The 16,749-nt window shown below is 35.9% G+C and overlaps 1 protein-coding gene across 1 annotated transcript; it reads right to left on the reverse strand.

Annotated features, from left to right (window-relative positions):
- Positions 1–557: 557 nt before the first annotated feature.
- On the reverse strand, positions 558–15,936 carry LOC101131400 (complement factor H-related protein 2). Its single transcript, XM_019035817.4, is given in 5 exon segments — positions 558–876; positions 1,698–1,880; positions 8,739–8,840; positions 10,039–10,233; positions 15,767–15,936. Coding segments are annotated over 5 exon segments (738 nt in total). The 5' UTR covers positions 15,825–15,936; the 3' UTR covers positions 558–676.
- Between the last annotated feature and the right edge of the window lie 813 nt (positions 15,937–16,749).

The following is a 16,749-nucleotide window of genomic DNA, read 5'->3' on the forward strand; positions in this document are numbered from 1 at the left end:
AACTCCATCTATAAAATATCTTCTTCACAGCAACACTTAGATTAACATTTGATTAAATAACTGGGCTTGATAGCCTAGCCAAGTTGATGCATAAAACTAGCCATTGCAGTTGCTAATTCTCACCAAAACACAAATTATTTTGATTATTTATGTGGATATACATAGTTGCAATCTCTGAAAGAAGGCAAACATGAGCTCCCAGGCTGTGACTGTTAGGAATTGACATTTCAAGATACCTGGGGTAACATCTAGATATAATTCCTTCAGTTACCAATAATATACTATGAAGTACCAAAGAGCTGGAAGGAGAATATTTAATGCTCCTAACCCAAAGAAATGAAAAATGTTTGAGATAATGGATATACTAGTTACCCTAACTGACCATTATACATTATATATGGAAACATTACTATGTACCCCATGAATATATACAGTTATTGTCAATTTTTTTAAAAAGAAAAAAAAGACAATTCCTAGGTTGTTACTTAGATTTGGTGAAGATAGTCCTCACCATTGTGACGCGTCTCAGATTGTAATTGCATTTCCACAAATCAACACAAAACTTTATTTATGAACAAAAATGAGTAAAACAGTACTTGAAAAATGAAATTGAAAACAAATTTAATAGTAAATTCAGAAAAAGGTGTGCATTTTACTAATAGTAATGCCATTGATTCTATTTTTCTTCACAACTGGGATATACCAGTTTCCCATTCTGACACATTGCTCGAAATGAATGAGATTTTGTTGGATGATATCCAGATTTACAAACAAATTCAACAATGTCACCTGTTCTTGAATAAAGCTTTTGTTGGTTTGTCCACTTTAATTTTATGTTATATTTTTCCATAATTTCTTGTGATATTACACATGGATCTGAAAGTAGAAAAAAATGAACATAAAACATTAAGTAGTATGCAAATCTTCATAGACTCTCAGGTTTTCAAGTAGAATGTTATATGACGGTTGAGGAATTATTTCTCAAAATCCTTTCCAAACCAATGCTGTAAAAACAAAATATAGATTTAAGTAAAGTTAAAATGGTAAATGATGTAAAAATGAGGTACTATGTTTAATGGATGATAATTTGATGCTATTACCGAAGATTCATAACATCAATTGTCATATTAAGATAGTTGCATTTTAGAACCTATCATTGCTGTTTTTGTTTGATTATGATATTGGTGAAAGAATCCAAACTTTCAGTAATAAGATGAACAAGAACTGGGACTCAAATAGAGAAATGTAATGACATTAATAGCTAATAATATGGTATTATTTACTTGAAATTTGAAAAGAGAGCAGATTTTAAGTCCTCATCTCTCTCTCTCTCTCTCTCTCTCTCTCTCACACACACACACACACACACACACACACTTACCCACAATGGTAACCATAGGTGCTGATGAATGTGTTAATTAATTTATAGTAATCATTGCTTTATAAATATATCCAATCAACATGTTGTAGAACATAAATATGTATTCTTTTTATTTATCAACTAAATGTTTTTAAATAAAATATAAATATAAAGAGAAAAATTTCTAAACTTTACATTCTATCATATAGACATTTGGTAGGCAAGCATTCAGCAGAATGCTTGTTTGTTAATCTGTGAAAATTCTATTACAAACAGTGAAATATCAGACTCATCACACTGATTTTTCCAGAATCCATGAGAATATTAAAGTACTTACCTAAGCATTTTGGTGGTTCTGACCATTGTCCATTTCTACATGTTATTTGATTGTTACCCTCAAGTTGATACAAGTTCTGGCATTGGTACTCAACTGATGCACCTGGAGCATATACTGACAACGGGAATGAAGTAATGTCTCCATTGTTAATAGGTGGAGGGGGCCCACATTTTTCTGCAGAAACTAAAAAAAATCATTTGATTTACTGGGAGAGTAAATAAAAATACAAGTTCAAATAAGGCAAATACAAACAAGGCACTTTATATCCTATCAGGGCTTTTGTGATTTGTGCTGAATGAAATGATTCCCGGAGTAAAATTTATCCTACAAACTGAAAGTTAAATTTTCAGTTCTTTTCTCCTCACTGAATGAACACATACAGCATTAACAAAGATGACACTTTGTAGTATTCCAGGATTAAGAAATGTTTTTCTAAATTAATACATGCTAAACAGATAGAAAGCTATGACAAAACACAGAAAGTTTCTTGTTTTAAATTCAACATTCTTTGGAGTTTATTGGGTCTGTAGTCATTTCATTCTTTATTTTCATTTGCCTTACAAAAGAAACATTAACTCCTTGAAAAAGTTAAAGAATACAAATTAATAGAAACTAAAAGGGAATTGCTGGATTCTTGGTATTGGCAAAATGAGGAACAAACTTTTCTACCTTTTCCTTATGCTAAGTACAACTCAAATTTTGAACACAAGGTAAAAAAAAAAAAAAGGAAAAGAACATAAAAAGACTCTGAAAGATGTAGAGAATTTGAAGTTGCTGGAGACTTCAGGACTCAAGGAATGACACAGCAGGATGTCATGTGGGTTTTCTTTTGGACTCCTTTGTATCCTGGATAGGACACTGGAGAAGACTGCAACCCAATATTGATATGAGGTTCAGACAGAAAAAGAAAATCCCCAGAAGAGCCTACTTTCTATACCCAAAAGCCCAGGAAAAGAGCAGCCTTACAAGACAAAAATCATTTTTAACAATAACTTACATACTGTAGGAAAGATCCTAAGAAGCCAATGACCACCCTCCACACTTCCAGATAAACAGAGGTCAACTGAGGAACCTAGACTTCTATCCACATGGTCAAGTAACAAGACACTGCTCCCTTTTCCCATGATGTCAGCAGAAGCCAAATGGGAAACTTGGGCTTATACCCACCATGGCAGCAATGGAACCTGCCAAATAAGATTTTTGCAATCCAGTACTCAAAATATAACACCTAAAATATCTAGAATAAATTTAAAAATTACTCTTCATATTAAGGACCAGGAAACTCTCAAAAGGGAAAAGACAATTATTAATAACAAAAGACAACACTAAGAAGACACAGATGTTGAAATTGATGATGCTTTAAAAAATCCAATAGGAATTATAAACCCAAATAGTAAAACAATAATTAAAAAACATCCTCTGGATAGGCTTAATAATACATTGGGAGATGACAGATGAATAAATTCATGAACTTCAATACAGAGCAATATTAATTACCCAGTCTGAAGATAGACTGAAAACAGAAAGCTGAACTGAGCTTAGAGACCTTTAGAATACGACAAACAACAACAAATAAGGAGAGGCAATCCAGAAAGAGAAGAGAAAAAGTACTGGGCTGAAAACAAAAAAATGACTGAACACTTCCCAGATTGACGATAAGGCATAAACTAATAGTGACATGTAGAACTAACGAATACTATACAATATTTTTCTCATAACTTGAAAAAATATATCAGCTATTTTGACTTAATTATATTAAACTATTCCAAATCTATTAAAAATACAAGAAGGGAATGATATTAGAAGACTGAGGAGATATTGGTAGCTGGAGCGCTTGAGATTGCTCTTTTTTGCATTCACATCATTTATTGCACATACTTGCCACCTGATATAGTCAGGCTTTGTGTCTCCACTCACACCACTCACATCTTATCTTGAATTGTAATCCCCAGATATTGAGGCAGAGACCTGGTGGGGGGTGGTTGGATCATGGGGATGGCTTCCCCCATGCTGTTCTCATGATAGTGAGTGAGTTCTCATGAGATCTGATGGTTTTATAAGTGTTTGGAAGTTCCTCCTTCGCCCACTTGTCTCTCTCCTGCTGCCTTGTGAGGAAGTGCCTGCCCCCGCTTCTGCCATGATTGTAAGTTTTCTGAAGCCACAGCCATGTGGAACTGTGAGTCAATTAAACCTATTTTATTTATTTATTATTATTATTTTTTTGAGACAGAGTCTCGCTCTGTCACCCAGACTGCAGTACAGTGGCACTATCTCGGCTCACTGCAGCCTCTGCCTCCCCAGCTCAAGCGATTCTCCTGCCTCAGCCTCCCAAATAGCTGAGATTACAGGTGTGCACCACCATGCCCAGCTAATTTTTATATTTTATCAAAGACAGAGTTTCACCATGTGGGTCAGGCTAGTCCCAAATTCCTGACCTCAAGTGATTCACCTACCCCTGTCTCCCAAAGTGCTGGGATTACAGGTGTGAGCCACCATGTCCAGCCAAACCTATTTTACTGATATATTACCCAGGTTGGAGAAGTTCTTTATAGCAGTGTGACAGTGGACTAATACAGTAGATTGGTACAGTGGGCACTGCTATAAAGATACCTGAAAATGTGGAAGTGACTTTGGAACTGGGAACAGCTTAGGGGGCCCAGAAGAAGATAGGAAGATGAGGGAAAGTTTGGAACCCCCTTGAGACTTGTTCAATGGTTTTGACCAAAATGCTTATAGAGATATGGACAATGAAGTCCAGGCTGAAGTAGTCTTAGATGGAGATGAGAAACTTATTAGGAACTGGAGCAAAGGTCACTCTTGCTATGCTGTAGCAAAGAGACTAGTGTCAATTTGCCCCTGCCCTAGAGATGTGTGGAACTTCGAAGTTGAGAGAGATGATTTAGGGTAACTGGAGTAGGAAATTGCTAAGCAGGAAAATGTTCAAGAGTGACAGAGTATAAAAGTTTGCAAAATTTGCTGCCTGACCATGTGGTAGAAGAGAAAAACTCATATTCTGGGGAGTAATTCAATCCTGCTGCAGAAATTTGCATAAGTTACAAGAAGCCAAATGTTAATAGCCTAAGACAATGGGGAAAATGACTCCAGGGCATGTCAGAGATCTTTGAGGCTTTCCCATCACAGGCCCAAAGGCCTAGAAGGGAAAAATATTTTCATGGGCCTGGGCCCTGCTGCTGTGTGCAGCCTCATGACCTGGTGCCCTGCTGAGTCCTAGCTGCTCCACCTCCAGCTGTGGCTAAATGGGGCCAACATATAGCTCAGGTCATTTTTTCAGAAGGTGCAAACCTCGAACTTTGGCAGCTTCCACATGGTGTTGTGCCTGTGGGTGCACAGAAGACAAGATTTGAGGTTTTTTTTGGTTCCAGGTGGGAACCTCTTCCTGGATTTCTGAGGTTGTATGGAAACTTCTGCATGTTCAGGCAGAAGTCTGCAGGGGTGGAGTCTGCAGGTTCACGGAGAACCTCTGCTAGGGCAGAGTGGAAGGGAAATGTAGGGTTGGAACCCCCACACAGAGTCACCACTGAGGCACTGCCTAGTGGAGCTATGAGTAGGGGGCTACTCTCCTCCAGACCACAGAATGGTAGATACACCAACAGCTTGTACTATGCACCTGGAAAGGCTGCAGGCACTCAATGCCAGCCCATGAGAGCAGCCCTGGGGGCTGAACCCTGCAAAGCCACAAAAGTGGAGCTACCCAAGGCCTTGGAAGCCTACCCCTTGCATCAGTGTGTCCTGGATGTGAGACGAGGAGTCAAATTAGACCTTTTCTGGAGATTTAAGATTTAAGGAGTGCCCTGCTGGGTTTTGAACTTGTGTGGGGACTGTAGCCCCTTTCTTTTGGCCAATTTCACCCATATGGGCAGAAAGTTGGAGGGAAATTATAAAGCAAATTATTCCCAATTTTACCAAATGGGTAACTAAATATCAAAGACTTTTTAAAAAACCCATCTTCTAGGTTTTTTGAACCTTTCCATTATTCTCAACTCCATCACTAGTATGTTTATAAAAACTAACTCATTATGAATATCTTCTGATTGAATTAGAAATAGTTATGTACATGAATATGTGTTTATTTTTCTTATTTAATCATCTTTCATTAATGGTTAGTTCATAAAAGTATATATTAATTCTTATGTAAACTACATAATTGACATTCAAGACAAAGTAAATAATCTGAATAAATCAAGTATACACAAAAAAATTGAAATATTTTCTAATAATCTCATAAATATTTAAAGTAACTAGTTTTATGTACTGTTATAGGCACTTTAATGGTTTGATTGCAGTTTACTCAAGCAATTCCCACTAGAATGTGACTCATTTCACTTATATAAAACTTGTATCCCTAAATTTCTGTATTTTATTCCAATATTTGGATGGCAATTCTTTATTGATTATCATCTTTTAAAAAATCTAATTGTAAAAACAAAATGCCATTGAAAACAATTGATCTGTCTGGGTACAGTGGCTCATGACTGTTATGTCAGCACTTTGGGATACCAAGGTTGGTGGATCGCCTGAGGTTGGGAGTTGGAGACCAGCCTGGCCAATTTGGTGAAACCCTGGCTCTACTAAGAATACAAAAATTAGCTGGGTGTGGTGACACATGCCTGTAATCCCAACTACTCAGGAGGCTGAGGCACAAGAATCGCTTGAACCTTGAAGGTAGAATTTGCGGGGAGCCAAGATCCCGCCATTGTACTCCAGCCTGGGCAACACAGTGAGACTCTGTCTCAAAAAATAAATAAGTAAATAAGTAAGTAAGTAAGTAAGTAAATAAATAAATAAATAAATAAATAATCTTGGCTGATGTAGGGTTTCCCAGCTGCTTTATTCATATACGGTTATTGCATGGTGTTGTAAACGGAATAACAGCCTCCAGAGATTGCACTGTACTAATCCCTGCAACATGGATTACCATAACTTGCAAAATGTTACCTTACATGAAAAAACAGACTGTGCAGCTATCATTAGGAGTCTAGTTGCCCTGAAACTTTATTAACTCTCCACAGTGTTCTTGAGCTACCATTCAACCTTGGACATAGAGTGTTCCGCTAAATTCTTCCACTTTGGAGATTCTGACTTCCTCCGTCTACTCTGATAACCTCAATATGTTGCCTTATGCTTTTGGAATAAGCGACAGGCAGAGAGGGGAAGGTAGCAATATTCTGAGAACTTGAACAAAAAGATGTGTTCTTCGTCAGATTAAATAAAATGTGCTAAGTTTTGAAGCAAGTTTATTTTGGCAACTTAGTTTCTAAATGTCATTACCCACTGAATGGAACCAGAACTTATTGGAGGTATGGTTGATTCTAGTTCTTAGACGGGGAAAACATGAATTAAACCCGGGATATTTTTTGTGTCACAAAGCAACACACTTAATCAAAGCCTAACAAAGTCTTACAGACTGTACACAAGAGCCAGCTTGTATGGGATACAGCTGGTCAAACTTAATTTGTCAAGCTTCTAAATTATAATTGTTGGGCTGACAATAGCCATCATCCCACGAAATGAAGAGAGCTTGTTCACGACATAGAGAGAGCATGGAAATATTTATGCCATCACTGAAGGCTATAAATCCTAAACCCTATTCAATCACTGGAATTTTCTGGTATTCATAACATTTGTTCTTTTTTTTTTGTTTGTTTTTTGCAAATGTTAATAATGTTTAATCCTCTAGTAATAGAAAGAGGCTATGACTTAACTGTTTACTGAAAAACTGTCACAGTTTCAGCTGTTTTAAGAAGACTCAATTTTCTAGAAGTGTAAATTTAGTGAAGACGGTCTCACTCTGTTGCCCAGGTTGAAGTGCACTGGTGCAGTCATAGCTCACTGCAGCCTTGAACACCTGGGCTCAAGTGATCCTCCTACTTCAGCCTTCCCAGTGGCTGGGACTAGAGGCACACACCACTGTGCCCTGCTCTAGAGGTTTAAAATTAAGAATTAAAGGTGTGGAATAATATTTGATAACATAACATCTTTTGAAAGGCATACCACGGATTCTATTTCCTATTGGATGTAATAGCTGGTATCAACATAACCTCCCACTGGAAAAAAATTAGAAAACTGTACAAAATATATTTCAAGAACACTGGAAATCACCCAGCACATGACCATGATGACTAACAAAATGAAAAAAACTTGAAACCCCAAACTACCATAGCACACAGCCCCATCTGTTTGCTGACAGGCCTTTTCTAGACTCTGTGCTGTGAGGGAGAACCCAGCAAGAACTCAATGGTCTTCTTTAGTTGAGACTAATAAGGTCAGTCTTGGAGACTATGGTGGCCAGAAGTTACTGGGCATAGTAGCAGAGAGAAAGTGGTATGAAGAGAAAGAGCTATAGAAGTTTCCATCAGGCTCCTTTTGTTTTTAGTTGAATACAGAGCTGTGCAAGCATAGGACGGAATCATATTGGGCTGGGCAAAAAAACAATTACTGAGGAGCTATAAAGATGAAGAATTGCAAGAGTTCACACAGGACTGGGAGGTGCCATCATTTATACCACAGGTTTCCAAAAGAATCGTTTTCCAAATGCTAAGCTACTCACAAATAAACATACCTCTCAGAAGTATGGACTTTCTAAAACTGAAGAATTGATGATTTATTGAATAGAGCATATGAATTTAAATAAAGATAAATATTAAATGCTGTCTTACTTATAAGACATTTTAACTAGAATTGGACTTATTTTCACTTCAATACATCAGTTTTGTAACCATTTCTTGTCAACTAACCTGATACTATAAACCACACACAGGTATTACTTAAACTTCAAGGGATTATCTTCAAGGTGTATTCTTGTCTAATATTTTTACTTATCACATATATTTGATTTATATAGGTAGGCAAACTATGTAATTGCACATCCACTTAGACACAATTGGAACTGAGAACCAAATGAATAATGATAGAAGTATGTGGTAAAACCTATATTTAACCTATATTTAATCTGTAAAAAAAGATTTACTTCTTTTACACTTTATAATATAACAGCATCTGAGAGAACAACATTGTACTTACCAGTGGACCTGCATTTGGGAGGAGTGGACCAGCCCCGTTCTACACATGAAATGTTGTTCTCATCAGAATGACCATTTTCCACAAAAGGAAAGAAACACAGTCCTAAAGACCAAAAACAGATTAATAGACAAGACGGAAGTAGCAAAGAAAAAGTACAACTGCATTTTAAAATATTTTAATAAATCGGGTGAAGTGGCTCACGCTGGTAATCCCTGCACTTTGGGAGGCTGAGGTGAGTGGATCATCTGAGGCCATGAGTTCGAGGCCACCCTGGTCAACATGGTGAAACCCTGTTTCTACTAAAAATACAAAAATTAGCAGGCATAGTGGTGTGCACTTGTAATTCCAGCTACTCTGGAGGCTGAGACAGGAGAATCACTTGAACCCAGAAGGTAGAGGTAGCAGTGAGTCGAGATGGCACCACTGCACTTCAGCCTGGGTGACAGAATGAGACTCTGTCTCAAAAACAAAACAAAACAAAACAAACAAACAAAAAACCAAAAAGGAAAGCTTTCAAAGCTGAAATCAAATATAAACATTTTCAAAAGAAGTTAAGTCTTGCTACTATATATATGATGAAATATATTTTTGGTTCCTTTATATGTATATATAGAAGAAAATATTTCATGTTGTTGCTCTATGTTTTTTATAATAAAATATCTTATGTTTATCAACTCTTTTAGGGACAAAAGAACATCTACATATATCTATTTCTCTCTTAACTCTCATAAATGTTTCTTAGGAGAAAGATCATTGCTATCTCTTTTGTTGCCTCATCTATCTGTCTCCCAGTTGTTTTCTCTTTTAATACACCAGTTATCATTGGAGTCTGCTCTCTACATTTATTGGAGGGTTAATATAGCTACACTTTGAAGGACCAAAGAAATTATTTATTGAAATATAAAAGTGAAAATGCTAAACCTCCTTGTAATATGCAAAAGAATGTTAAATTCAAAACAGAATATGTATAAAAATGACATTTAAAAGGAAAACTATGATCAGGCTGCTGCCAAATGAATATTAGTAAAGAAATATTAGCAGTCAAATATATTAAAGATCAGTTTAAAAAAATTAATATATTTCAACATGTAGAGCATTTCCAGGTAATGCAAGACAGTTGACATATTTATTCTTCATTGATTCTCATAGGAGCCATCTCAAAATAGAAGGACTACATCTCCCATCTTTCCAGCTCCTCTGGTCACTGCTCCTGTGATTATCAAGAGTTTATGATCTTGTCTGGCATATCCTTCTCTATTCACTGAATGATATCCATTTAATGAATAGGGCATTTACTCACTGAGACACTTTGGTGTTGGTGACCATCCTTCTTCTGCGCATGTTATGCGAGTCCAAAAGGATTTTGAAGGAGACACAAAATTATATTCACAGGAGTAATAGAAAACTTCCCCTGTAGGAACCTGGGAAAATGGATTATATTTTTCTTCATCTTATAGAATTCCATGGTTTATTTTTGGAAAATCACAGAACATTGCTGGGAAAATAATACAAAACTGAAGGATTACATAATAAGCTACATAAATAAATCACTGGATTATATTTTAATCATCTCATTTAGTTTTTTTCTTTCATTTAGCTTAAATGCCTTTAGCTTAAATGCTCTTCAGTGTCCAAATTAGGAATGAAAAGACATCACTAACTAAGAGTACATGAGTATTTGAGGAGGAAATTGTTAATGAATATAAAATCTATATTTTGGAGTGATATGAAATATGAACTCTCCTGCAATGTCTTCAAGAAGAAAACCCTCACACAACAATTTAAGAATGAAGGCAGAGTGTAAGACTAGCAAATCTTCCTGATCTACATAGTATACAGTAGAGAAGTGATAGGGTTGTTCTTAGCTCTCAATTTACTTATTTTCTCTATTCTCATCGACTGTCATAGGTATCTCCACCAGAAACTCTGTCCTATTTTTTTTCTGGTCCAGAAAAGATGTTGGGTAGTTAGTTTTGTTGTTTGTTTATTAATATCATTTTGAATATTTTCTGGTTACAAAGTTAATATAGTTTCAGTGGAAATAATTGAGAGAATATAAGAAAATCACTAAGAACAACTCAAGATAAAGTTAGAGCTAAATTCTGGTTAATGTTGTATATACAAATATGTATTGTATATTTGTATTTATATATTATTTATACTTGTATACACATATATATATATGGTCAGCCCCACTGGTTTCACATCCTCTGATTCAACCAACTGCAGATCAAAAATATTCGGAAAAAAACAATAAAAAGACAATAAAACAATAAAAATAATGCAATTAAAAATACAATATAACAACTATTTGTATAGCATTTACATTGTATTAGGTATTATAAATAATCTAGAGATTCTTTAAATTGTATGAGAGGGCTGGGTGTGGTAGCTCATACCTGTAATCCCAGCACTTTGGGAGGCTGAGGTGGGTGGGTCACTTGAGGTCAGGAGTTTGAGACCAGCCTGGCCAACATGGCGAAAGCCCATCTCTACTAAAAATACAAAAATTAGCCAGGTGTGGTTGTGCGCACCTGTAATCCCAGCTACTTGGGAGGCTGAGGCAGAAGAATCACTTGAACCCAGGAGGGGTATGTTGCAGTGAGCCGAGATCATGCCACTAAACACCATCCTGGGGGCGACAGAGCAAGACTCCGCCTCAAAAAAAAATTAAAATAAAATAAAATAAATTGTATGGGAGGATATGCACAGGTTATATACAAATACTACATCATTCTGTCTTAGAGACTTGCATATCCTTGGATTTTGGTATCTACTGGGGGTGGGTAGAGTCCTGGAACCAATTCCTTGAGGATACTAAAGGACTACTGTATATATGTATATATACATCCATATACACGATGGTGCAGGATAAATTAAAGCAATGTAGAAAATGGGTGAAATCTTCATACTTTTTGGCTCTTTCTTTGTGTACACATTCATATATATACACACATATTTTTATAAGACTTTATATTTTATTAACAAGTTTTTCACAGCAAAATTGAGTGGAAGGTAGAGATTTCTATATACCACTTCCTCTTCCCTACCACATGCATAACCTCCCTCACCGTCAATATAATTATCACCCAAAGTTCATAGTTTATGTTGGGGTTCACTCTTGATGTTGTACATTCTATGGGTTTGATATACTTTATCTTTGAGTACATATTTAGCTCAAGATAGTTCCTCATATAATACTGCTCTTTGTTTTTATGTCAAGATATTTTTGCAATATAGTACTGCTGCATAAGAAATAATTTTGTTTTTCACCTTATTTGGAAGATGTGTGCAGAAATTAAGCTGACAAATCAAGAGAAATTTCTCTTTTTCATCTGTCTAGAAGTAATGTTTAATGTTTCACAATATTTGAAATATTTTCACTTTGTGAAACCTGAAACTGATTATCTAACTGTTTAAAATTTGACATTAGATAGTTTTGGTAAAGGTATTGAGGGAAAGACTCCCGTCTTGATAATATTAACCTACCATAACTCTTTTAATTATCCTTCACTCCTCCAAAATTATAGTAGTTTATTTTCATACATTTGTACCTACATATTCTTTGCTATCCGGAATAACTTGGTTTTCATCACCCAGTTATATTGTACCTATGCTTCAGAATCAACTCTATGACATTCATCAAGTATTCATTGTGCATATCTGCAATGGTGCTAGCTAGGAGTGTTAATGTCTTCTTGCAAGCCTCCTTTACACAACCACCAATTTCAAAAGTAGAAAATAATTTTTCTTGTCTTAACATTCTGATAGAATATTATGAATATATTTCTTCTGGGATATATATATACACACACACTCACACACACACACACACATATATACAGTCGTACAGATATTCACCACATAACGACATTTTGGTCAATGACTGATCGCTTATATGACAGTGGACCCATAAGATTATAGTGTAGCTGAAAAATTCCTATCACCTAATAGCCATCATAACATTGCAGTGTAATATATTACTCACATGTTTGTGACAATGCCGGTGTAAACAAACCTACAGCATTGCCAGTCACATAAAAATACGCCACACACAATTTTGTACAGTACGTAATACTTGATGATGATAATATACAAGTGTTACTGGTTAATGTATTTTATATAGTATAATTGTTATCAGTATTTTATAGTTAACTTCTTCTATTGATTAAAAATATTAACTGTAAAACAGTTAATGTTTCCTGAGGCAGGTCCTTCAGGAACTATTCCAGAAGAAACCTTTGTTATCATAGGAGAGGACAGCTCCATGCTTGTTACTGCCGTGAAGACCTTCTAGTGGGACAAGAGCGGAGGAAGAAGACAGTGATACTGATGATCCTGACCCTTTGTAGGCCGAGGTTAATATGTGTGTTTGTGTCTGTTTTTAACAAAAAGGTTTAAAAAGTAAATAAATAAGTAAAATATTTAAAAGTTAAAAGCTTATAGCACAAGAACAGAAAGAAAAAATCTTTTGTACATCTCTACAATATTTTTTAAGCTAAATATTATCTCAAAAGACACAAAAATTAAAGTTGATGAAGTAAAAACATTAACATAAACTAAGGTTAATTTATTACCGAAGAAAAGTTTAAAATAAATTTAGTCTTTCCTGGGTGCATCAAAAGCTCAGTAATTAGCACTGAAGAACTTATCCATGTAACCAAAAACCACCTGCTCCCCCAAAACTATTGAAGTAAATAAATAAATAAAATAAATTAGTTTAGCCTAAGTATACAGTGTTTATACCACCTCTAGTCGTGTATGGTGATGTTCTAAGCCATCACATTCACTCACCACTCATGTAATGACTTACTGAGAGCAACTTTCAGTCCTGCACACCCTATTCATGGTAAAAGCCCTATACAAGTCTGCCGTTTTTAATGTTTTATACTGTATTTTTATTGTACTTTTCTATATTGAGATAAACATATACTTATAATTGTGCTACAGTTGCCCACAGTGTTCAGTACAGTAACATGCTGTACAGGTTTGCAGCCTAGGAGCGACAGGCTATACCATATGGCCTAGTTACGTAGTAGGCTATAAAACCTACGTTTGTGTAAGTCCAGTCTATAATGTTTGAATAAGAAGGAAATCGCCTAAGGACGCACTTCTCAGAACGTGTCCCTATCATTAAGTGATGCATGACTGTTTATACACACACACACACACACACACACTCACACACACTCACAGTCACCTATATATAGCCTTGCAATTTATTTGCCTATTTACATTTTGCTTTTCTTTAGGACACTGTAAGTTGCAGTGAGGTGTGGTTAGGGTTGTCATTTTCTTCCAGCTTCTTTGCTACATGAAGCACAACATAGTGCTTGATAAATATTTTGCTACTGGAAGCATGCAGTTTTCTATGTATAGAAATGTGTTGCTTCAGTGTGTTGTTTTTGCTGTTTGGCAGGTCTCTCAATAGACACCTAAACGACAGTGTAACACACACTTACAGATCATTTAACATCTAGGCAACCTTTAGATAGAATTTCACTGAAGTTTCTCCAAGAGACTGGATTGAAGCTTGAACTTTTTTTGGTGGGGGGAGGGTTAGGAATTGTCAAAATTCTACATATTTCTCTCATATTTTTCACTTATCTTCCTCTGCTTCCCCCCTATTTAGAAATCCTCGTGTAATGCCATGTGTAATAGGTGTATACGCCACTTAATAAATACCATAAACACAGACTTAAGAAAAATCAAATACACTCATACAATCGCACTCCTGTGATTACAACTCAGCACTAAAAGTGAAAACAAAATAAAATGAATTTCAAGGGCCAGGCGTGGTGGCTTATGCCTGCAATCCCAACACTGTGGGAGGCCGAGGCGGGCAGATCACCTGAGGTCGGGAGTTCGAGACCAGCCTGACCAACATGGAGAAACCCCATCTCTACTAAAAATACAAAGCTAGCCAGGCGTGGTGGTGCATGCCTGTAATCCTAGCCACTTGGGAGGCTGACGCAGGAGAATTGCTTGAACCCAGGAGATGGAAGCTGTGGTGAGCCGAAATCACACCATTGCACTCCAGCCTGGGAAACAAGAGTGAAAGTCCATCTCAAAAAAAAAAAAAATGAATTTCAAGCAATAGAAATAATATTTTGCAACACTTCTAAGGGCAAATATTTAAAGGAAAGCATGTTATTGTTCATGTTGTTCTGTTATGTCAGGACTGATGAGAAACTGTTCAAATAAAACTTCAAAGGTCTGTAAACATTGGGAAACAGCAAAACAGTAAAGTAAAAACTTTTTGGAAATCAAAGGGTAAAGCATAATGATCGAAACTCCATGTACAGACATAGTTTAATTAGTATCCTAGACCTTGGTAGAGATTTGGTTTGCAATTCCTTTGATATGGTGGCCTTAATTTCAACATGAAATAAAATGGGACCGTTTATAAAATATCATAAGAAGCAGTTTGTAGTATTAATAAAGAGGTGATACATTACTTCATTCTCAACATTTAAGAGCTCAGAAGAAGCAATTTCTTGACAGTTCACTGGTTTATATATAAATGATATTTTCTATTGTTTCAGTAAAATATATTTCCCTCTGTTGAAGGATAATTAGATTGAAATGGGAATTCTTCCATTTTAATGACCTTTAAAATTTAAATGATCAAATCTAGGAAAATAAAATCCAAAAAGCATTTTGAAGGGGGCCAAATCTTTTTGAGATTGATTGTTCTAGTTAGTGGCATTGCAGAGTGTATGCAGAATTACACTAATACTTCACCTTGCCACCGTTAGTATACCAGATTTTCCCTCATTTAATTCTTCTTTACATTCTCTATTTGGTGGCCATTTACCTTTGCAACTTAGAGGATGGAGAGAACTAATTTTATTCTATTTTCCTGCTAATTGCATGTTAGAAAGTATTTCCATAAAATAGATTAATATTATAACTCATTTAAAATATTTTCATCCATTTATTCATTTAAAAATATGTAAGCATACACACAAAAACTGATAAATGTATCTGAAAAAGGAACGAAATATTCAGGTCTGTTTTGAACTTACCTTCTTCCCCAACAGAGGATATCCATGAGATTAGAATTACACTGACTATGAGCCACATGCTTGGTAGTTCCAATCGTATATAACTAAAAATACTTCAGTGGTGGTGGTGTTGCTTTGAATCTGCTTTCATTAACAGTTATGAGCATGACTTTGAATTTCAGTGTACTAACTGGAAGCTAGTTTAGTAAAGTCCTTTGTGGTAAACATCAAAGTTCACGGAGGGTTGTGCAAAATAAGCAAATAGTGTCTAATCAGTGTTTTCACAATAATATTCTGAGTTTATCATGTAATATTAACTTGAGCAAAATACAAGCTGTTCAATTTCCTTGCTGTGGTCCCTGAGTCTCTGAGTTTGGAATATTCAGAAATGGGTCATTGAAGAGGAAAGAGGAAGCCCCTTCTTTTTTCTAGCCAAGAGTTCAGCTACATCAATAGGCAAGCAAGTGAAGGTGATCAGTCCTCATCTTAACATAACAGCATCACTGTTCTAGTTATAAATTCCACTTAAAACTGGTATTAAGAATGAGGTAACTTCAGACCATCCTGGCTAACATGGTGAAACCCCATCTCTACTAAAAATACAAAAATTAGCTGGGCGTGGTGGTGGGCACCTGTAGTCCCAGCTACTTGGGAGGCTGAGGCAGGAGAATGGCGTGAACTCGGGAGGCAGAGTTCGCAGTGAGCTGAGATCGCACCACTCCCCTCCAGCCAGGTTGACAGAGCAAGACTCCACCTCAAAAAAAAAAAAAAAAAAAAGAATGAGGTAACTTCTTAATAGTTTTCATATTTTGTAGACTATAAAAAGTCAAATCAAGAATAATTTTTCGTATGTAATGGTTCCCAAAATTGTTGAACAAATTTTACTTCAAAATAATTTTGTTCAGATGGGACTTTGAGAATGGGTATTTCTGGGTCTTGGTATATTCACTCACCAACAAAAGGCAGCAATAAAACTGGATAAAATTATAAAAATAATCTCTAGA

The sequence above is a fragment of the Gorilla gorilla genome, chromosome 1 (assembly GCF_029281585.2).
Source record: "Gorilla gorilla gorilla isolate KB3781 chromosome 1, NHGRI_mGorGor1-v2.1_pri, whole genome shotgun sequence".
NCBI lineage: Eukaryota > Metazoa > Chordata > Mammalia > Primates > Hominidae > Gorilla > Gorilla gorilla.